The 23,706-nt window shown below is 47.8% G+C and overlaps 1 protein-coding gene across 8 annotated transcripts in view; it reads right to left on the bottom strand.

Moving 5' to 3' along the window:
• The window catches only part of DIS3L2 (DIS3 like 3'-5' exoribonuclease 2), a 346,332-nt gene that overhangs the window by 58,207 nt on the left and 264,419 nt on the right, over positions 1 to 23,706 (bottom strand). For all 8 annotated transcript variants that reach the window (XM_073877261.1, XM_025889524.2, XM_025889509.2 and 5 more), the window contains one exon: positions 15,416 to 15,649. In XM_073877261.1, coding sequence (XP_073733362.1) covers positions 15,416 to 15,649 — 234 coding nt within the window. The remainder of the gene's footprint in view (positions 1 to 15,415; positions 15,650 to 23,706) is intronic.

Below are 23,706 nucleotides of genomic sequence, written 5' to 3' on the forward strand. Positions count from 1 at the left end.
CAGCGCAGAGCCTGATCGTGACCGGAGCCGGAATCAAGAGCTGGAGCCTGATCGTGACCGGAGCCGGAATCAAGAGCTGGAGCCTGATCGTGACCGGAGCCGGAATCAAGAGCTGGATGCTCAACTGACTAAGCCACCCAGGCACCTCTTGTTTGGTCCATTTTCAATAAAGTTAGACACTTGCCATATGATCTAGCAATTCCCCCTTCTAGGTATTTACCCAGTGAAATGAAAACTTAACCATCACACTAAAGCTTGCCGGGGTTTATGGTACTATTATTCTATAATTGCCCCAAGCTGGAAACAACCCAGATATCCTTCAACTGGTAAATGGATAAGCCAACTGTGGGCCACCTACAATATCATGGAACACTACTCTACAACAAAAGGGAACGACCACTGATACACATAACCACATGGGAAACCTCACATGCATGACGCTAAGTGAAAGAAGCTAGACTCAAAAGCTACCAACTGTATGACTCCATCTGTATGACACCCTGGAAGAGGCAGAACAACAGGCACAGAAAACAGATCAGTGGCTACCAGGGGCTGAGGGTAGGGGAGGGAGCATGAATACAAGGGGGAAAGTAGAAATTTTCTGGGGTGACAGAACTAAAAAAAAAAAAAAAGTAAGAAAGGGAATTTTATTGTATGTAAATTATACCTTACTGGGGTGGGGGGGGGGAGTAATTCTGGCTAAAAATGTGGCTGGTGGGTATAGTGCTGAAGGTGTTAGAGTTCCTAGTGATTATATATAAAATCTGCCCTTTTATAGAAATGGCAAAGAGAGTTGATCAAGCCCACAAGCAGTAAAACAAATGCAAGTCAAAACAATAATAAAACACCATTTTCAACCTATCATAATAACGAAGATTAAATAAAACCCACACACTCTCCATTTGGTGAGAGGCAATGACAATGCACTATTGTTCCTGCTGGGGAAAGCCTAAATTAGCTTAACCTTTCTGGGAAATTATCTGGCAGTTTGTAGCAAAAGCTTTAAAAATGTACACTCTTTAGGATACAAAGAAAAATGTTATGACTGGGTCATGGGTGACCGATACCTATGCCGGCCTTATTGTTAATCTCTAAATTTGTCTAAGACAAACAAGTATTACTTTTCTAAGAAGATAATAAGGTAATCAAAAAGAGAAAAGTATCACAGAAAAAAAGTGAAATCCCTTCAATCCAGTCATTCCAAGAATGTATTCCTAAGGAAATAATCCAAAATGATTTTTTAATTTTATGCAGAATATTAATTGCCGTGCCATTTATAAGAGCAAAAGCTAAAAGTGGCCTAACTGTAACAACACTGGGGAAGGGTTACATAAACTGTGGAATATTCTGCCTCTCTTCCTTGAGCGACTTACGAGTAGGATGAGCACCCCATCTCCTTCCCTTCGGGGCTCACAAACCCTGCAAGTTGCCCCCGGTTTGGGAGTCCAGGACCAACTCCCGAGTGCCTGAACACTTCACCCCAGCAGCTGTAGGAGAGGACCCATCCTCACCCCTGCACCTCCATTTCAAACCCTTCCCCGCTGTCCAGACCCAACTGCAGGATCACAAATGAGGGGAAGTCTTTCAGGCCACGGCTGCTGGCGACCCCCATGGCCCCAAGGTAGCCCTAGAGAGGTGGCTCTTCTGTGAGGACAGAAATGGGGTCTTTCTCGGCATCTGGCCACACAGATAGCTAACAGCCATTTGCCGTTCTGTATCAAGTGCTGCTCTAAGCATTTTATGGGTACAAGTCACTAACCTCACAATGCCCCGACGGCATAGGTACTATGATTATCTCCATTTTACCGACGGTTGTCTCAGGAACATCATCTCCACTTCTTTTTTTTAAGATTTTATTTTTAAGTACTCTCTATACCCAACATGGGGCTCGAACTTACAACCCAGAGATCAGGAGTCACACACTCTACTGACTGAGCCAGCCAGGTGCCCACATTATCTCCATTTTATGATTATCTCATTTTACTTATTATTATCTTAGGAAACTGAGGCACAGAAAACTTAAAGTCACACAGCTAAGTGCAAGGGTCAGGGTCAGAACCCAGGCGGACCGGTGCAGGGTCCGCTCTGTAAGTCCTCACTGACTTGCAGCTGGTGGCAAGGAGAGAACGGAATCTGGGCCTGGGCCAGTCTGGAGCAGACGCGTGTACCAAAGAGAAGTTCAAAGCTAGGCCTCTGGGCAACCAGGACAGATCTCCACAGGAACCGAGAAGTCCTCGGCAACAAGGAGTCAGGAATCCAGGCCAGTAAGCTGGATGGCCAGGCAGGCAGAGGAAAGGGAGAAGCTCAGGACTCTGCTCCCGCTCTGCTGGAGCTCAGGAGTGGGTCCCCGCAGGCCAGCCAGGGAGGCGGGCGAGACTTCGAGCTTGGTCCCAGTACTTGGCTGGGGTGGAGGGCAGGAGAATGGAAGGGGAGGGCTCCCTCGTGATTTACAGAAGGAAACTGATTGTAGCAAATCAGTTTCAAAATGCCCCCTGGCCAAGCCTGCATTCTCAGAGCTCAGTAATGGCTCCCCGTTCAAATGTACTTCAAACCCAGTGGACTGTTATTCATTAGCAAATTTTCTTATTTAGGAGCTTGCCAATTTAATGCTGACAAGCAGATAAGAAACCTGCTGGGATTAACTCCCTGGGTGTTGCCCTTCGGGGTCTAGGCTCATTTCTTTCTACTCTGGCAGATTTCCTTTACCCCAGGGGGTCACAATTCAAGGGGCAATTAAAGAATTTCTAATTTATTTTCAGTATTTCCGCGTTTTTCTTATAGCCACTTGCTAATTTCTATTTTGTACAGGAGAAAACTTTTAAAAACAGATTGACCTTGTCTCTAACTGACTTTCTAAAGTGGCCCCTTCAAACCACAGCTAAGTGCTCTCATACAAAAACACCTAGGTAGCCACCTCCACCCAAACCCAATGCGGCCTATTATCCAGGCTTTTCCCTTGCACCCCCCTCTTCTATTTGTGCCCCCATTTCCTCCATGAGACATTAAGCTACTCTGAGGGCCGGGCCCCGGAAAGCTGGGACCAGGTTCTCTTCTCTTTGTCCCTAATACCTGGCACAGTACTTGTACCTGGTAGATATTAAAAAAAAAAAAATGTCTGGGAAATTAAAAAGATAAGTCAAAAGGGATCAAGTTACAAAATACCTTTAAAGCTCTTAAATTCTCTTCAGTTTAAAAACATCTGCCAGGGGCGCCTGGGAGGCTCAGTCGTTAGGCATCTGCCTTCGGCTCAGGTCATGATCCTGGAGTCCTGGGATCGAGCCCCACATCGGGCTCCCTGCTCGGCGGGGAGCCTGCTTCTCCCTCTCCCACTCCCCCTGCTTGTGTACCCCCTCTCTCGCTGTGTCTCTCTCTGTCAAATAAATAAAATCTTTAAAAATAAAAATAACAAAACAAAACAAAACAAAACATCTGCCACATGCCATTTAAAATGGGAATGGAAGGAGTGCTACAAAACAGTGTTACAGTGATTCTTGGGAATTCTTGAGGAATAGCGGGACCATCTCTTCAAGTTCTAGACTTGACGTAAAATGGACACTGGGTGCTGGAGCTCCCACTGACTGCAGGTGATGTCCAGGGCACTGTGAGCTCCTAGCAGTGTGGCATCTGCCTTCTCCACGGCTGACAGGCAAGAATGCAGGCAAGGAGGGAGACAAAGGAAATGAAGAAATAAAATCATAACACGATATGAATGAAAACCCACGAAGGACTGCATCCGGACCCTTATGAAGCAGGCTTCTGGAAGAAGTGAGGCATGTAGGACGGGGGCGAGTGGGTGGAGGCCCAGGCTCTGTGAAGGCAGGGAAGGATGAGGAAGGTAGGTGGGCTGGTGGGACACAGGGATCATCAAACACAGGCCACAGCACAGAGGGCCTCCAAAGCCAGGAGGCGCTTGGATCTGATGGAGCAATCCAGTCCTTCTCAAAGGCTGGTCTGAGATGCACAAAATGAGAAAGAGGTTTCCCACAAAGCTCAACCAAGTCAATGGGAAAGACCACTTCATACTGTAAAATATGTCTTTCCTTCATTTTGGTGCTAAAATGTTTTCATTTGTAGAATCACGACAGCAGTAGATGGTCACTAGCTTTTTAAGACAATGTCCTTGTTTGGCAAAACTAAAACCCAGCAATCCTGTATCTTGTCCTGGAGTATCTAGAGAAACCTTACTGGTCCCTGAAATTTGCTTCAGAAGACTGCAGGTCCTTGAGTGACAGGTGAAAGCAGCATTTGGGGGAACTCAATCCGGCAGCAGAATTTTAGGGCAGATAGTGAACAGGAGCAGAGCCCCCCTGGCTCCCTGGACCATGGAAACCGAATCAATTGGGCCAGCCCTGAGAAGCAGTCATGGTAAAATCTAAGGGTCAGCTGCAAGGGTTCCCTTTCCCCAATGCAGGTTTTACTAACGTCAAAGGATTCCACATCTCTTATGTAGCTGTTTGGCTCACATTCGAGTGACGTGGGGTGTGACATGGAGGCAGGCTGAGGACGTGCAGAGTGTCCTGTGAATGGAAAGGGGAGAGGCCAAGCACTTCCTAATCATGAGTACAATTACCCGAAAGACAGAGCCCTGGAAGGGCCAAATCTCGTCTGTCTGTTGAGGCCGCTAACCCGAAAGTCCTGCATCTCAGAGAGGAACAAGGGATGCTGGCCACTGCCCTGCTCGACCCCCAGAAGTTTCTTATATATCATCTCGTCAGTGTGAGGGCCCTCGGCCTCCCTTCTTTGGCCCCTGGAAATGCTAGGGACTTAAGTCTGAGTCATCTGGGCACACTCTCAACTCCAACTGCAATGTGAGTTATCTACTCTCCTCAGACAGCCCAGCAGCAACTAACACAGAACCGCTGTCTTGTGCAAATCATTTCCATGAGAAGCAAAACCAGGCTCCGATCAGAATTCAAGGAGGGAGCAGAGACTGGGGATCCCATCGCAGTATACAGATCACTTCCATTTTGTCATGTGGGTTCGGGGACAGAAGCTGACATCAGCTCGCCCTGGAGGGAATCTCTGTGGAAGGCAGGTGGGGGGGAGGTGGTGGAATTTGGTGCCCTGCCCACCTTTCCACGCTGGTGGAGCCAGGTCTCCGACAAGCCTGAACATTTCCGTTCCCAGGGTGGCACACTGGGGGTCTCTGCCTTCCCCTGGAGGGCCTCTTCTGCCAGGCTCCCCTCAGGGACACAGGCTCCCTGGTCTGAGGACACAGAGGTGAATGCAGAAGCGCTCGGGAAGCCTCAGAAGCACTGCCAGCCCCCGGGGGGCTGAAGCTTCCTGCCTCTGCACACCTGTCCAGGCAAATCCACCTTGAGAAGGTCCTCATTACACCCTGTTCTAAACCCTGGATGCCTTGGCAAGGAATCAAACACCCAACCCTTCTATTCAAAGAGGGGAGGAAACCTCTGATTTATAATGTGCATTTAATTCTCTTACGTAAGCGCCCCTCTCTTCGAGGGCTACAGTTGCTTACCCAGATCACAACTACCTTCCTCTTTTTAAAAAAGACCAGTATGCGCAGAGATGCTCAGAGACCTTGAAACACCTGGTTAGAAACCAGCACCGTGCAGGGGGTGGAGATACAGAGATGAACAAGACGCTGTCCTTACCCTTCAGGAAATCACAGTCTCAGAGGAGAAAGGGAAGAAAATGGGAAATGACAAAGCAGTGTGACAATGTGATCAAGACAGGAGACAGGTATAAATGAAGTGCTAGGGGAGCCGTAAGTGGGGGCGGCGGGGATGCAAACCTCTCTGCAGCAGAGTTGCAGGTGCAATCTTCAGGTTTTTGGAAACTAAGACAGGCTTATGGGGGCGGGGGTGCTTTTCCCTTCTTTAAGAAATGAGCCTGGGTAGAGGCAAGCAAAAAGCAGCAGCAGACAAGTGAAAAGCTTCCAGAAGCAGGGTAGGAGCCAAGTCCACTCTGTAAAGTTAAATAAGAAGCAGTCTTCAGAATTCTGCTGAGGATCTGTACTGGCCATTGCAAGAGCAGAAGCATCAGCCCTTGGTCCTCCTCAGTGGCCACTGCACGGGAGAGCTCCTAAGGGCCCTGGGGGCACTGAGTGGTGAAGGTCACACTAGGACCACCTCTGGGGTACGCGGCTTGGTAGGGGGCACACTTCCAACTGTCTCTGGTCTACCTTCTGCCCCTCTAGTCATTCCAACCATAGTTTCTTTTTAGAACATTAACTTCTGGGTTGTTCCAAATGCTTAACTCACTCAAGCTGCCTTCTCTGATTCAAACTTTATCAGTAAGAGAATAGTTCGCTCTCAGGCCGACTTGAGGGTCTCAGTGGGTTCGGAACTTAACAGGAGAGAGTGGTGTAATGGCTATATGCCACGTTGTCCCCACAGGGTGGACATTCCCTGCCCTTCAGCCCCTGCCCACCAGTCGTGTTCTTCCCCGGCCCCACTGTGCGAGTCAGGGCTTCCCTCCCCAAGCCAGCCCTCTTTTACGAATCCCATCCCACCTAATAACCTACTCCTTCAGCCCCGAGTCAACGGACTATGCCCTTGCTTTTATTTTATTGGAGTTTCCTGTAAGTACGCAGAGATCTCCTCAAGTTCACTCTGCAACTTGAAGGTAGAAAGTTCATCTTCCACTGCCTAAGGTTCCTTTATAGAACTATGGGCAGTACTTGTAACACAACAGGAACTTAAGAAATATCTGTTCAGTGAGGGTCGGAGATCATGTCTGAGTCTGTATTTTTAACAACTTCCAGAATAATACTACCTGTATTCCTTCTAATTTTTGAAAATTATGAGTAAATGACTATGTGACATGCCTAAAGGAAGATGAGCACATGAAGAGTTTGGGGTTTTAATAACAAGCTGCTTGGCACAGTTACTCTGACACTTAATGATATATGTTCGTTTTTATGCGCATGTTAACAAGCCACAAATAGTGCTCAGCTCCCACAGTGGCTGTAATTAGTGTTACTTAGATACAACTAGGTCAAGTTTTCAGGCCTGTCTCTTGTTCATGACTTGGGATGCGTAAGTATGCACTGTTTTCCCGGATTCCATATGAAATTAGGAATGCCATCCGATCCGTCTCCTTCTCTCAGAGGAATGACCAGGGCTCCCTGTGCTCCCAGGTTCTCCCTGAAGCCTGAGGCTGCACCCCCTTCTGCCCAGGTGCTCCCCTCTCCCCCACAGAGACCTTGCTGGATGGCCAGGCAGCTGACTGGCTCACAGGAGCATAGCTTCTTGGCTGAAGATCGATTTGTAAATGAGCTAGATACACTTACATGAAAACTTTGCTGATATAATTAGTATGAAACTGGTAACTGGGAAAAATTTACAGGCTGATATTCTTTCAACCTCATTAATTCTAGAACTCTCTCCATGCCTGAAATAATGCGCATCTGTCAACACCAAAAGAGAAGCCCTGAACTTCTAGGGGAAACCTTCCCGGACTGTTTACTATTACCCTAAAGAGAAGCCTAGCGATTCTTATGGTAGAGCCACTCTGTGCTCTTTAGTCTTTTTAAAAAAATTTTTTTTTAAATTTATTCATTTGAGACACAGAGAGACAGAGAGAGAGAGAGAGAGAGCATGAACAGGGGGAGAGGGAGAGGGAGAGGGAGAAGCAGGCTCCCTGCTGAGCCAGGAGCCCGATGCAGGGCTCGATCCCAGGACCCTGGGATCATGACCTGAGCCGAAGGCAGACGCTTAGCCATCTGAGCCACCCAGGCGCCCCTGTGATCTTTAGTCTTAATTCAACTGGATTTCTTTATAATTATTGACGTCAGACCAACCCAAGGCTATTATAACAGGAGGTAAGAATCACAAAAAAAGGCTACTGAATTTCCAATGTTCTCTGAGGATCTGAAAATGCAATAATAATTCTCAGCACCATTTCAAAAAGGATGGGTTTCTTTATGGATTCTAATGAGAGGAAAGAAGGACCTCACTTTGGGGCAGGAGGTTGCTCTCCAGTCTCAGCTTCAGCAAGGGGTTAGCAAGATGCTTTCAACCACCTCTCTCAGCCACTTTAAGTTTTTGGACTCTTGGGGCATCTGGGTGGCTGAGTCAGTTAAGCGTCCGACTCTTGAATTTGGCTCAGGTCATGATCTCAGGGTCCTGAGATTGAGTCCCATGTTGGGCACCGCACTGAGCATGGTACTTACTTGAGATTCTCTCTCTCCCTCTACACCTCCTCCCACTCCCTCGCTCTCTCTGTGTCTCAGAAAAAAAAAAAAAAAGGCTTAATTTTAGGCTCTTAGGAGTATTTTTTATAATGGCTAATGCTAATAGGAAGAGTCTGTTGGTGTGACACTGCTCTTTGTAGGCAAGACCTCATGAAAATCAAATCAAATCAAATCAAATAGGAAAGATGAAGGAATAATCCAAGACCAGAGCCACTGGGACACTGCAGGAGACTTAGACATGACTGTGAGAGATAGAGGGAAAGAGAGGCAGGGACAGACACACACCCCATATAGACACAGAACTCCTGACAGGTATTTCCAAGCTTGGTGCCCTTATTCACAGGCTACTGGAAGGAGGAAGTTCGTATAACCTTTGTGCAAGGGAATGTGGCAGTGTTTGAAGATTCTTAAATATGTCTGTACCTCTGACCCTATTGGCATAGTTCTAGGACCGTCCTAAGGAAGTCAACAGAATTAGAGTAAAGACTTAGGAACACAAGGTGGTTATGGCACTCTTATTTATAGTATTAAAAAATCATAATCTAAATAACCACAAATGGGTCACGGTTAAATATTCCAGAGCATAGGAACATGAGGAAATATTATAGAGGCATTATAATAGTTTAGAAGAATTTTGAATGACATGAAAAAAAGTGATTCTCTAATATTAAAAAGCAGAATATGAAAATTATATGTATGTTATGCTAACCACTCCTTCCTCCTGCCATGAAGTGTTAAGGAGGATATTCATAAGGAACTATAATATACCCAAATACTAGCAGTGGCTATTTCTGGATGATGGAGTTACAGGTGGTTTTGATTTCTTCCTTATACTGTGGTATTTTCTAAATTTTAGAACGTTAGAATATGCTTAGATACCTTTTCATAGATAAAGGCATTTACTTATGCTTTTCTAATCTGATATAAAGCTTCCTTTCTAAGGAAAAGAGGGGATCAAAGGGGCCTACCTAAGAACTGGGGCACAAGGAAGTGTCTCTCACCCTCCTGCCTATCTAGTATCACATGGCTGCTCATTCTGGAGTCTTCCCCACTAGAGCTCGTTCTCCTCATCTCCAGCACCTAGCGCACACACAAGGTGCCCAATAAATGCTTTTGGAAGACATGGCGAATGAAGGACTCTATGACTAAGACAATAGAGACCAATTCTACAAATATGTCTGACCATCTGATCAGAGGCTTACTCTTGTGCTTCAGTGGCGATGTAAATTATAAGACCAAGGAAGAGTCAGATAGGAGGAATAGCCCGTTCTTTCCACCTTGCACCATACATCACACTGTACAAAAATTCAACAGTAGAGTGCTAGAATGCTCATTTCTTGCAAACAACTGTACTGGAGGGGAGGAACAGAAACATTAAACATATGAGTCAACAAAACATATTGCTATGTACAGCAACGGGGGTGGGGGGTGGGGGTGGGGAGAGAAAGGCCACACGGCCTCCTGAGAGCCGGCTTCGGCCGTGAGCAGGCCGAGCCTACGAGATGGAGAGATGGCGGAGCCAGCATCTCTGTAGGTGGGCTGGGGATGAGACCCAACTGTGAAGAGGCTGCAAGCTCACAGAGGTGGGAAATGAGAGCTACTGCTCTTTTTGCTTCTGGCTAATTAAAGCTACCTGACTGTAACTAGGGTAAGGGAACTGGTGCTAAACTGATTCATTCCCCTACTTCTGGCCTCCAATTGGACCTGCTAAGCATGGTACTAATCAAAGGAATAATTTACTTAATTGCATGAAACCACCCCCAGAGCTAACTCAGCACCACTGTTCTCCATTACCTCGCCCGATTCCCCAGAGCAGTGATGATGAGACGCTAAGAGCAGCCTGGGTCACAGGGCTTAATTTCAGGTGAGCGGGGGTCAGCAAGCTACGGATCCCAGTCCAGATCCGGCCTTCTACTTGCTCTTGTACAGCTAAAAATGGTTTTTACATTTTTAAATGATCGAAAAATCATCAAAGGAAGAATACTATTTTGTGAAATGAAAATGATGTCAAATTCAAATCCCAGTGTCCTTAAAGCTTTACTGGCACACAGCCTGCTCACCGGTTTGTCTGTGGCTACTCTCACGTTGCAACAGCAGAGTTGGGGAGTCGAGACAGAGGCCATATGACCCACGAAGCCCCAAATACTTGCTATCTGGCCCTTTACAGCAAGTCTGCCCACCCCTGACCTCAGGGCTGCGCTAGCCCAGGGACACGCAGAATAGCACTCCACAGCAGCTCGGGTCCCAAGGTAGCTAAAAAGTATTTCGCTAACAAATTTATCTTTACAATCAAGTCCACTCCAAGAAACTGTCCGATGTTTGGGCTTCAGAATCGTGCCAGGAGGGCGTGATGGAAGATGTAGCTGAGAATTTAGTAAAGGCTCCTTTAGTTTGGAGGAATTGCCTAAGATAGAAATATAAACTCTTCTTCACTACAACTTTCTCTAAATTCAGAAAGTCAAAGGCTCAGTAGGAGCCATTCACGTCCTGACCACCTGCCGGGGGACCCCAGAAGGGGCCCAGTTTCTTGCAGGCCAGGATGCGGGTTCCTCGCAGAAGTCTGTACACAGAGTGGGGGCTCTCTGTAAGTGCTATCTCCTGACTGAGGAACGTCGGGCTGGAGAGAAAGCCCCAGAAAGCTGTAGGTGTAGCTTCCTGAAGATAATCAATATTCCCTGAGATGTTTTTGTTTGAGGGTTCTATTTACCATGCGGCTACCCTCCCTTGCTATCCTTTCTTTAAGGCAACCGCTAAGGCACAGAACTCTCAAAGGGGCCTGAGGCCTTGTCAGACCACAGGCAGTATTATCTTCCTCTCTAGAGAGGAGGCTGCCTGGGGGCAGCCTTTGTGTCGGTATAAACAGAAGTGCCAGGGAGCTTGTCACTCTCAAGGCCTACTGACAGGCCTGAGTCACAAAGCAAGAACTGAAATGGAGTGAAGAGGGGGGCTTCTCACAGTTTCCCTTCCCCCAAACTCAAGATTTGCATATGATTATAAACCATTATGGTTCCTTTTACTACAAACACAAAAACATCTGGGCCCCCTTTAGGGGCATCTCCTTTCAAGAGACAGGAGTGACATACATGATAATAAAGAAAATGAGACTAGACTCTGTGGAGAGTCTAGAATTAACATGGCAGCAGGAAACGTGAAGATGGGAAGAAACCACCAGGAAGGGATACTGTTCAACTCATCCGGCCAAAAAGCTCAAAGAATGCATTGGGCGTCTGCGATTTGCTTTTTGGGCAGTGAAACAAAGGAGCGTCATTGCACTGAGCTAGAACCTCTGGAGAACGAGGTTCGAGCTCTAGGTAAAAGAGACATGTGACGTGAAGCCGGCGATCTGACCTCTAAGGCAGTGCTTCCCAATTGGTCCCACACCACAGTACATATATATACATATACAATATAGCACACTAGGGTGAGCAGACAAGACTTCAGCAGGTGGTCCCCAGGGGACTGGAGCTAGCCCAGGTGGCCCCGAGGGCTGAGGGTGCACTCTCTCCGATGGGGCTGAGGCAGCTCTGGCCTAAGCTGTTGACTGCCATCACCCGGTGGTCAAGTAGCTCTGTATTTCTGTGGTTGTTACAACCTCCAAACTGGTCCGACCCTGACTCAACAAACAGGCACTACCCTGGTATCCCCCACCTCCCTCATTCTGAAGGTCCTTACGGTAAAAGGATTTCTTGGAAGGGGAAAACTTCTGGATTAGCAGATTTATTGTGCATCCAAGGGCCTACTGTGTGACACAGATGGTGTCCTCTCTCACAGAGCCTCTCTAATTGAGGCGAGTGTGAAAGGGCATATTTTTTAAGGACTGCCACCAAAAATGTGGACATGGTGAAATGAGGCAAACAAAGCCTTAGAGAGAAACTCCAAACAGCAGGCTATGCCAAAAGCACCAAGGAAAAATGGATTTTTGTGAGGGCAAATGCAGGCAGCAGGCCCAGGGGAACAAACACGGTAGCTCCTGAATGGGGCCATTGAGCTGATTTATAAAGGATCTCGCCAGTGTCCCTTGCTGTGGAAGACTGATGTGCGCCTCCTTCTAAAGCTGTGGTCCACACAACTTGTTTTCTGGGGAACCAAGGAATCAACTCCAAGGATGTACATCCATTATTTTCAAACCCTAATTAACTGGAACCTAATCAGGACTTTTGAGGGCTTCCCCCCCCCCGCCCGCCCCCCGGCCCACTTTGAAGGAAAACTTTTCTTTCTTAAGTCAGCATGGTGTAAATGGAGAAAAACTGAACAAAGAGTCAGCTATCTGGATTTCCTGCATATAAGCAACTCACTTAACCTTTGGGGGGGGGCATCAGCTTGCCAATGTATAAATTGTGAGAGCCAATGAGATATAGATATCTAAGGTTGTTTTCGGCAATTAAATTGATTCTAAGATAAGCCAACAGACCAGTATCAATCAATAATCTGTGATCATTCTTCTACCCTCCTACTGTGAGTTGAGATCACCTAATAGTGATCTTTTACAGTTTTATAGTTACAGAGCATTTCTTATATTTAATCCAATCAAACATTCTAATAATCTGATAGAGTAAGATCTCTAAGATGTTATAACAGAAGCCTTCTCATTTGATGTGCCTGAAGGAGTGGTTAGTAAGTTACTGTAGGAGCTGACTAAAGGGGAGAATCAGGGCGCCCGGGTGGCTCAGTCGGTTAAGCGTCTGATTCTCAGTTTCGGCTCAGGTCATGATCTCAGGGTTCTGGGATACAGTCCCACGTTGGGCACCCTGCTCAGCAGGGAGTCTTCTTGAGATTCTCTCTCTCCCTCTGCCCCTCCCCCAGCTTATACTCGTGCATGCACTCTCTACATAAATAAAATCTTTAAAAAAATAAAGAGGGGAATCATACATAAGAGATATATTTATAACTAATCATTTAACTTAATTTATATAAATGTACATTCATTCGTTTTTTAAAATATAAAGCTTTTTAAAAGAGGATAATTGGATCCCTACATTTTTTCGGATAAATTACACTCATAATTCAGTGTCTATAATTTATAGTTTTTGTTTCTTTTTTTATATATTTGGGTTTTTTTGTTTGCTTTTGTTTTGAGAGAGAGAGTGGGAGAGTGTGAGTGAGAGTGAGCAGGAGAACGGGCTCCATCTCACAACCCTGAGATCATGACCTGAGCCAAAATCGAGAGTCGGACCCTTAACCGCCCGAGCCACTCAGGTGCCCCTACAGTTTTTGTTTCTTTAAAAGACACGGAGAATGTAGACATCTGTAAAGCCATCTAAGTACAGAATTCTTCCTGAATTTTATGATTTTTTTCCCCTATTTTTTTATAGCTGTCACACGCAAACAGCAGAATTTTTACAGATTCATCCTTATTGAATCTTTTCAAACAATTTCAGTTTTCACAGAAACAACTTTCTTTTTTAAGCTCTTATTTGATCAGTATATCTTACTTGAGTCAGGTAAATTGCATGGATACTGGATGCACACAGTTGCCCTGGTGGGAGCAGAGGCAGGAGGGAACATGAGGCAGGCTGCACAGCGTGCTGTGGGCACCCACCACTGCATCCTGCACAAGGAAGGATGAGCACCGGCTGACGTGACCACCCACAAGGCATCCGGGGGAAGAGTTCACGAAGGCAGGGGGAGAGGCCTGTCAAGAGCTTGGGAAGGAGGGCAGGGCTGGAGAGACAGATTTTGGCATCATCAGCATCCAGTTAGTAGTGACGATCATAACCGTAGAGGAATTCATTCAGGGAGTGTGGATAGAGACAAAAGAGAGGGTGGGGGAGACTCCAAGGAATGAGAACCCTCTAGGGGAGAGCAGAGGAAGAGGCTTCTGCAAAGGGACCAGCAGGACATTACTGGAGATGTCCGAAGAGAAGCAGAGAACCAGGAGATGAGCTTCAAAGGGCCAAGTGCAGAACAAAGTCCAGGAAGCAAGAACTGAAAAGCGTCCTTGGATGTGACAGCCAGGTAGTCCCTGGTGAGTAAGACCTGGGGTGTGTTCGTGCCCCAACAAAGCATTTCACTGAAGGAAGGCAAGGAGATACTCTGTCATCTCCTGCACCTTTGGTCCCTCTTCTACTGGCTCGGCTGTCTTCATCAGCGGCCACTCTACCTCCTGCCTGCCCATCAGCGTTCGTGAGCAGACAGGCTGCCTGAGCCCAGGCCAGGGAAGGAGGAGCATGAGAGCTCCAGAAGATGCCCTGACTCCCTCAAGCCCAGGCAGAACAGCGTGTCCACTTGCCCCAGTTGCTGCTAACTTATTCCTAGGCCCAAGGCCGCAACTATTTGCAAGGCCTGCTGAGAAGTTTATCACAAAAGCTAGGATGAAATGAAATCTTCAATTAGAAAGTTTTAAAACAAAGCTTTTGAGAGCCCTCCACGCTGGAAGGCTCAGACAAAGGCATCTCTGTGAGGTTGCCCCCTTGCCGGTGGTCTCCATCAGCCAATCCTGCTGCTCAACTCATTTTTCAAATGCCCAGAGACTTCCCCCAGCATATAGTGATCGGGCAGGGAGAGTAGGTTCTCGGGGGTTTGAGTAAGAAATATAAATGAGAAAAAAACCCGCACAATCCAGAACACAGGCTCTACTCTATAACGTACTGACAACTAAAGAGGAAAAGGATTCCTAAGTCATAGGAGTTGCCACACATGGAAACGGAAATGTGGTCAAGTTTCAGCGACAGCTACCTGAGTCCCATAGGGCATGGCTGCGATACTCAAGAGCAATCAGTACCATTCCTGGCCACCATGTTCCTCAACGGTCAACGTTCGCCAGTCTCTTCAGTTCTCTGCCTTTTTAAATATGAATCCAGAATTTATAAATACATGACTCTTTTTGGGAAATAAGGGATAAAAAGAAATAACGCTTTTTTAAAAAGCCTCATGATCAGATACTGGTCAACTACCCCGTAAACTTCCACGTTCCTGTTCCCACCTCCATTCAGAGGGATGTGAGGTAGAAACTGAGGGAAGGCTCAAATAGTGGGTTACAGCCTGGCCAGCAAAGACCAGCTGGGAGTTCTGGTCACAGGGCCACCCACACAGACACCACCCTTTTGCCTTGGCTCACGTCAGTGGGTCTCATGTGCCTGTGAAGGTCGGAGGGTGGGGGAGACTTAGTCCTTGCCCGCCTCAGAGAACGCTGTTTTAGTGCTGTGACTGGGGAAGGAAGAAGGGAAGATCCCAAGACTGCCATGTTGAATCTCACGCAGGCTAGGTTCGAGCATAAGTCAAATCTGTTGGTTGCACAAAAAAAAAGAAGTGACTGACTTGATCCAGACGCAGTGCGCCGTCCACAAACCGTTGTTTTCGCAACTCCTTTGCGATTCCGTGGAGATTCAAGACAGCCTGGTGTACCTCCTCACTGGTGTGCTCGGGGGAGATGGGCGGCAGCTCCTTCTCAGGGATTTTCTCGGTCGGGCTTTCAATCATGCTCTGTGCGTGCTCGTAGCTCAGTTTGGTACAGGAGCGAATGATGGTCCGACCAAACCATTCACCAAGGATCTGCAAAGACAGATTGTGAGGGAATCACGAGGAGAACTTTTTCCAGGCTTTTCTTTCATGCAACCATCCATCCATACACATTCTACAGAGATTTACCAAGCACCGACTCTGTGCTCAGAACGGTGTTAGGTTCCAGCTAGGCATGAAGACCGATCAGATGTGGAAGCTGCTACCCTCAGGGAGCTCAGACTCTGAGGGATGGATTTAACAGGCAGTGGAGGTCTAAGCGCATGGGTGGCATAGGCAAGGCCCAGCGGGAGGGAGACTCGAGGTGAGGGGCCTGCTGGAGCGCCTTTTCATTATTTTGAGTGAGTGGTTGGTCATCAAGAGCAAAACTGGAAGAAAGAGAAGGGGTGGGAGTAGAAGCCAAAGATGTGACACATGGGGACTCTGTGGACGTGGCAATGGACCAGATGTGGGGTGAGGGAGAAAGTGGGGTCACTGACAGAAACAGACACAGGTCAGAGAAGCAGGATGGAGGCAGAAAGAGAAAAGGAACTCCAACTTGTTCTATTTGGGCCACGTATGTAAAGACAAAGGTCAAGAACCTCAGCACTATTGAGTGGACTAATTTTTTGTTGTGGGGGCGAGCCTGGGCCTCGTAAAATGTTCGGTGATATTCCTGGACTCACCAGACATCGCCAAACATCGCAGGGGGGGAAACTCGGCCTAGGCTGAGGCCCACTGGGCTCGAAAGATCCACCCAAGTTTAGTAGTGGTTTAGTAGTGGTGCTCGCTCTGGTGGGATTACTGCTGATTCGTATTTTATCCTTTAAATTTGCTTGTATTTTCTATAAGGAGCGATTATTGCTTTTAAAACAAAAACAAGACAAATGTTAAAATATTTTGGGGACTCCTGAGTCTGAGGTGCAGGGAGGAGATCCAGATGGTGGGCTCTGTAGCAGGCAGCTGGGGTGTGGGCCTGGGGCGATGACGAATCTGCAGGTAGGAAGCCGGCACCCTTGGCAGGAAGGTGCGAGAAAGAAAGAGAGGGCAAGGGAGAGTCAGGGCTGCATTCCCTACCACCTTCTCCATTTTCGGGGGCAAAAAGAGAATCTGGAGAGTGAAAACAAAAAACAACAGAGCTCAAAGGGATAGGAGAAAGATCAGGAGTGTCCAACGTTAGGGGAAAGGGGCTTCAAGAGAGGACTACTCAAAAGCCACAAGAGACACATCCAGAGCACTTAGGAGGAGACAAGATGCTTCCCACGGAGCAGCCATTTCGGGCAGCGACCCTGTGAGGTAGGTCTTATCATCCTCATCCTGCAAAGGCGGGAACTGAGGCACGGAACAGTAGGTGCCGTGTCTGAGGTCACGGGCTGGGGAAAGGCACAGCCAGGAACTGAGCCGCAGCAGTGCCACCTGAGTCTGAGCTCTTGGCCACTGGGGAGAGTCAAATGCCACTTGGATGTCAAAGAAGATAAGAACAAAGAAAAATCTTTGCATGTAGCATTTGCTTATTGGTGATCTTTAGGAAGGGTTTTTAGGGGGAAAAGCAGAGAGCGGGGTGGGGCGGCAGAGATTTGGGAGAGGCTGTCACAGCGGGCCCGTCCACCCTCGGGGCAGCCAGAGCCGCCCGCCCTCATGCCAGGCAAACAGCAACATCTCTTCCGTGTGTCACGATGTGAAGAAGTCTGGGAAGTCCTGGGTTAAGGACAGGTGCGTGGCTGGTGGAGGCAAGGCAATGAGTGTGGATGACCACTTCCGGGGGGGTTGGCAGGACGGAGGATTATGCTGGGTTTGTGGGGTGAGGGGAAGAAGCCAGCACAAAAGGAACGGATCCTGGGCCAAGTGGAGGCACCCATCCATGAGACAGGAAGAGTGGCCTGGAGAGGAGGCAAGAAGGAGAAGGGAGGCGAGGGAGGCAACTTTGGGGGCAAGAAGTGGGGAGGTGAGAGCACGCACATCAGCTAGCCCCGTTCTACGGGGGCAGAAGGCAAAGGGTGAGGGGGGCTAGGTGGGGCTCACAGGCATGAAGAAGTGGAAAAACTCTGAGATAAATGTTGTGGGGAGTGGATTCATGAGCAAGGAAAAGCCAGATGTACTGAGAGGCAGAGGGGGCTCAGGAGGAGGGAGGGAGGTCTAATCAGTTGTGGAACCTCTCTGCCTGGGCTTGCAAACATCCCCTCTGCCTTCCTTTTCACAGGTCAAACCATTCTGTTCACAACCTCAGAAATATGCTTCCTGAAAAAAAGTCATCTGAAGGATCCATGGGTGTTTCCAGGGGGGAAAGGAGAGCGCCCAGCCCAGAGGAGCTGTCCACGCCACACAACTTCTATAGCACATGGCTGGTTACTACCCTGGAAGGCAAGAGAGAGACCCTCTGATACCCTAACCTGCCCCCGAGGGAAGAATGAATACTCTTAAAATGGCAGCCAAGAAGCACAGGAAGAGAATGGTAGAAACTACCCTCACTTTCCTTTGATTCAGTGCAAAGAGCCTCATTATAGTCTTGGATCTGTAATATCAGCCTTTAATTTTCTTTAAAACAAAACAAAACAAACAAAACCCAACCCTTAAACTACACTTTCTGGATCATTCCAAGAACCACTCCTAACCCAAAAATATGAGTGATTCAAATACTGTGCTCATGACTCTTCTGCTGCAGCAAGTAGGTCCTGAATTTGGCTCTCAGGAGGTGTCTGTGTGTGTGCTGAATGCAAGAGAAATTAGACAGCCAATTTGAGGTATCGTCCAACAGTCCCGGTGGGGAAGTACTGCGTGCGGGTCTCCAGAAGAGCCCCTTTCAAGGTCAGCCCATGCTTGTCCTTCTATTACATCCACATTTCCTGAAAACTCCCCACTAACGGAGTTGCTCCAAGCTCCTCTAGAATGACAGGGCCACGACTTATTCATTCTTGTGGTCACAAAGATTTCCCCTGGAGATTTAGCTTATTTCCTTTTCTCCGTTTCACTCCAAACCCAGTCAACCCGCCTCCTTCTATGTGTCCACATTTTGTTTGCCAGTCTGTCTTTAGCATGCTTGGGGAAACTTTTCTTTCCGTTCGATTCCACACACCTTACAAGCAGTTCCACAGATTCCCTCAGGTATCCAAGGCATAGGATATCTGGCCTCCTGGGGTCTGTGTCCCATTTTTCCTGGAGGACCCAGGAAACCACGGCACGCTTATACAGGTAACCGCCACACATAGGTCAGGCAGACTCCCACCACCCTGACTGGGCATCTGTTTTCACGTAAACTAGTGGGTCAAGAACTGCTTTAAAAATCTAATGAAAGCCCCAGGTCCTCTTCTTTGAAATATTTATGCACCAAATTTTGCAGTAAGTTCCACAAAGTTCCTGGACACTCTGCCAACCCCAAGCCCATATGTCCTTGCTCTAAACAGAGCTTTGTTTCTCTCTCTGATTATAGTGCTGAGTGCCGACCAGAGGTCACTTTTAATCCTCAGGAGTTCTTAAAATTTATTACCTGTAACTTGGCAAAATCAGAAGTCTACCACTCCTTACCAAAGCTTGAGAACAAGACACACTGGCTGCACTATCTCAGTTAGTTTGAGCTAACTTTTCCCTAATGGGCACCTCTACTCCTCTAGCTTGTTTCCTTCTCAGTCATTGATGGGCAGCCTTCTTACCAGCACACATGAACACCACCAAGTCAGATCATGGTATGGATGAGAAGTTTCCTAGAGTGCTCTCACCTTACTTGAGCACCCCCTCCCCTTCATGCCTGCATCCTAGGAAATCTGCACCAACCTTCTTTCTGAATATACAAAGGCCTGAAATGGAAGCTCTGAAGAGCCATCAAAAACTTTCTGGCCCAGTGACTATGGCCTCACTTAGCAGAACCCATCCTGCTTTAACACAATCCAGTGATTGTGGGAATCATCCCTGATAGGCAGATTTAAAAAATTCCTAGGGTAGGGGCGCCTGGGTGGCACAGTCGGTTGAGCGTCTAACTCTTGGCTTCAGCTCAGATCATGATCTCAGGACGGAGACTGAACCCTGGGTCGGGCTCCATCCTCAGCGCCAGGTCTGTTTGAGATTCTCTCCTTCTCCCTCCTCCTGCCCCTCCCCTGCGCACGCACGTGCTCTCTCTCTCTCAATAAATAAAATTAAAAAGAAAAAATCCTAGGCCAGGAAAACGTGGGGAGGCAGCAGAGAAGCAAGGAGCCCATCACTGCAGACAGGGCAGCAGGAAAGCAAAGACCCAAATGGGAGTGGGGGTGAGGTTCCCAGGGGCAGCACGCCTTACGGTACGGGAGGAAGGTTTCTCTCTGGATGGAACACCTCATTAATCTCCAATTTGGAAACTGTCTTCACATCAACGCCCTGTCCATAACCAGGGCCAGTGGCAGAAGACAAAAGGACAAAGAGTTTTTCATGGAAAAAGTAAAAAAGCCACGAGGAGCTTCATAAACAAAATCCTTCAGAAAGAAGATCATGTCCTTCTTTCCTTTGCTTAATCACGGGATTTGGGTCACTCCCTTTCTGCAGGCGGCAAGTTTCCCGCATATGCTCTAGGACATGACTGTTTAAACACTGGATGAAATGCCGTGCCAACACGCACTGAAGGCATACGGCTGAAAGCAACCTGGTTAGAAAGGAGCGAACAGTGCATACCTCGAGACCTCCTTTCTGGTACCAGGTAAGCCAGGAAATGGCACAATACTTGAGAGCACCTGGCCCCATCGGGGTGCAGAGCGCTTCCACACCTACTACCTTTTAGAATTTCTTCCACACATCTGGCGGGAGTGCACCGATCAGCCCATTTTACAGGTGAGAAAATAGGCTGGCGGTTTGTGAAAAGTCACACAAGCTCCTAAGTGGCAGCCAAAACTGGATCCGCGTCTAAATATGTAAGATTCAAAATTCAGTGTCATGTGTGTTATACCTCAGCTGAATATACTGTATTTCAGCTGAGACAGACAGGTAAAGGAAACAAAGTATGCCTCAAATACATATCAACTTTCTCTAACTTTACAGATACAAAATTGTGAGGAAACATATCCTTTGGAAATTGTCCATTTCCACCCAACTGTATTTTAAAATTTATTTTGAAAAAAAGGTCAGTGCCTCCCTGTAGGAAAGACATCTCTGATTCAAAAACCTGCAAATGAGGTTAATTTGTAATTTTAAGGGATTCGATGCAAAATCACTCCTGTAGCAGCTCTGGGCTTCTGCATGTAAAATATTTGGTTCAAAAAACTTATCAGGAAGAAACATTTTCCTGACCGGAACAAGAGCAGGCTGTCCGGGGTGGCCAGGGTGGGGGTGGGGCAGACTTCTGCTTCTCACACCTATGAACACGACGCACCCATGGGGTGGGAGGGGGGTGGGGGGGAGCGCAGCACGAGGTGAGAGACGTCAAAGGAGCCAAGGATACTTCTGAAGAGGAACTGGGCAGAAAGAGGAGGGGCCCCAAGACAGCTGGGAGGGGCAGAGAGCGACCTGTCTGGTAGAAGGTGCTGGTGACTGCAGTGGGCACAGGCAGCAGGGTGGGTGGTAGCTACCTGAGGAGCAAGCAGGGGTCTCCTCTGCTAGGCCCACTGTGACTGGGTGAAGCCCAGGTCACTTCTTAAAGAATGAAGAAGGCCAAGGTAGGATTAGAGAGTAAATAAGAGATGGAAGCCAGGTCTTTTCCTACTGTGTGGAGAGGCTCTGAAGCTGCTCTGGGCCCACCAGCGACCTTTGCCAACGGTGGGGAGGAGGGAGCTTGGGCAGCAGAGGGCTGTGAGTTTGCCAGCCTGTTTTAGTTTAGAGGGCAGACTGTTTATGGGTTAGGCCTTTCTGGCAGATATATTTTATAGAAAACAAGCCTGAGTAAACTGTGCCCTCGTGTCCTGTCTCAAGCCACCTGCTATCAGCCTAGTCTGCTGACCCCAGACTATAATTGGGCCCCTTCCCATCCTGATCGGGAGGCAGCTGTCTAGACTTCTAAGCCTAAGAGGAGGGAGACAAGGAAATTTCCTCAAGTGTTTGCCTCACAAACCTAGGCAATGGCAGGAACGTGAGAAGAGCTTGAAGACCCGGATGTGGTTAGGAGATAAGAATTCCATTCCTATGACACGTTGACGGCACCACACCTGAGCAGTCCTTGAAAAGGGTTCTCTTTACCTCAGACAGTTGCAGGAGGCTGGGAGGCCTAAGGGTGGTGTGGAAGGAAGCTGGAGGTGGAGGGAGAGGGAAGAAAGTGTAGGAGAGCAAGGGAGGGAGGCTTCTGAAGACTGGGTTCAGACGGACCCGGGAAATACAAAATAACAAACTTCTGAGGTTCATTCATTCAGCTCCAGCCTTTCAACAAGACCAACCTGGCGCAGTTCTCAAAAACAGAGGTCCTTTAAAGACACCTACCATAGTGACCCGTTGTATTGTTTACTAACCCTTGGGCCCAAATCTTTAAATTTTTTTTAATAGATTTTTTTAAAATTTTTAAAATATTTTATTTATTTATTTTACAGAGAGAGAGAGAGAGAGAGAGAGAGCACAAGCAGGGGGAGCAGCAGACAGAGGGAGAGGGAGAAGCAGGCTCCCTGCCGAGCAAGGAGCCCAATGTGGGGCTTGATCCCAGGACCCTGGGATCATGACCTGAGCCGAAGGCAGATGCTTAACCGACTGAGCCACCCAGGCGCCCCCCAAATCTTTAGATTTAACTCAAATACACTATTAATAACATCAAAATGCAGGAGACAAGCTGATTAAAAATAATTTTTAGTTCTTTGCATGGCAGCTTTATAAATGATAAATGTCTTTTCTGGTTTTGTTTTTTATTTCTTGAAAATATTTTGTTTTGTATTCTTACTTTAGTCCCAAGGATTCACAGCAAAGCCTGTGCTCACAATTTAGTCTGCTGTTACCCTGAAGTGACCTTAGGTAAGCCTCTAATTGCCCGATGCCTTCATTAGCAAACTGGGACACGAGAGGCCCCGAGAACACAGCAGAGTTTTTCCAAAGGCTCCTTTGGTCTTGGGTTGTTCCTACAGGCCTGACATAAAACAATTCTGCCCCTGCCTCCACTAAGGACTAAAGATGGATGTTCGGGAACTTCTCTATTATTCTCAGAATCAGCCTTGGAAGCTATTGTCTCTCACTGGGAGCTAGTGGGGCAAGATTTCCACTGCAGGGTCTAAGGATGAAACACAAAACCCAACAATGTGTTTCTTCACCAGCAACTGAAGCCCCAAGTGACATGACACTGTGCGTGAGCCCCAGCTCCGCGGGCTTGCTGCAGACGCCATGATGGCCCAGGATGCGCACGCCATTTTCTGTTTCAAGTTTCACAGGATTCCCGCAGGTGGCAGCTGGGGCAGCAGTGGCAGGATGAGCGTGGGGAGCGGTGGGGGCGAGAGCCTGTGGAGGGGTCCGCGTGGGGAAGCGGGTGGCGCGGCTTTGCCAACGACATGAGTCATGTGAAGCCCTCCTCAGCTCCCAGGACACCGCTCAGGAGTGCCAGGAAGGCTGCTGCAGATAGAAATGTCTCACCCAGGGGAACACCCGTCCAATTAAGCAGAATAAATAAACAAAGGACTGTGAAAACAGGTATGCAATTCACTTTATGAAATCATTTTTGAGCATATGTGGCACTGTGCTGTGTGGGGAGATTACCAAATTAGGAGTGGCCTCTGTTTACAAGGATGTTTAAGATCTAGAAGGACAATAGATCTGTGCACAAATGGCTCTCAGGGCAGGGGACAGGCGTTGCAGGGGTGAAGAGATGGGAGAATGGATTCTGAGGGAAGGTGGGGGTTCTCCCATCTGAGCACCTTCCCAGACTTCCCAGGGGTCCCCACTCTTCACTCCCTCTGGGCTGGGAGTGCTAGGGGTCCTCTCCTCTTACTGAGGGCTCATCCCTGACCTGAGGTTTGGGTCCTGAGTCTCCCAGTCCTTTGTGACCTGGCTCCAAAAATCTGTTCCTTCTTTCCTCATTTTCAACATCTCCTTTTCTATTTGCCTTCCCCTATAGCCTACAAACATATTCCAATTATCTCTTATCTGGTTATTAAAACAGGAGAAAAAAAATCTCAGAGTGATTCTCACTCTTCTCTCACTACAGTGGTAATATGCATTACCTATATATACCATAGATCACTACCGTGGTA

This window comes from Callorhinus ursinus, unplaced genomic scaffold, assembly GCF_003265705.2.
Source record: "Callorhinus ursinus isolate GAN/ISIS: 27379988/994484 unplaced genomic scaffold, GSC_fseal_2.0 scaffold2, whole genome shotgun sequence".
NCBI lineage: Eukaryota > Metazoa > Chordata > Mammalia > Carnivora > Otariidae > Callorhinus > Callorhinus ursinus.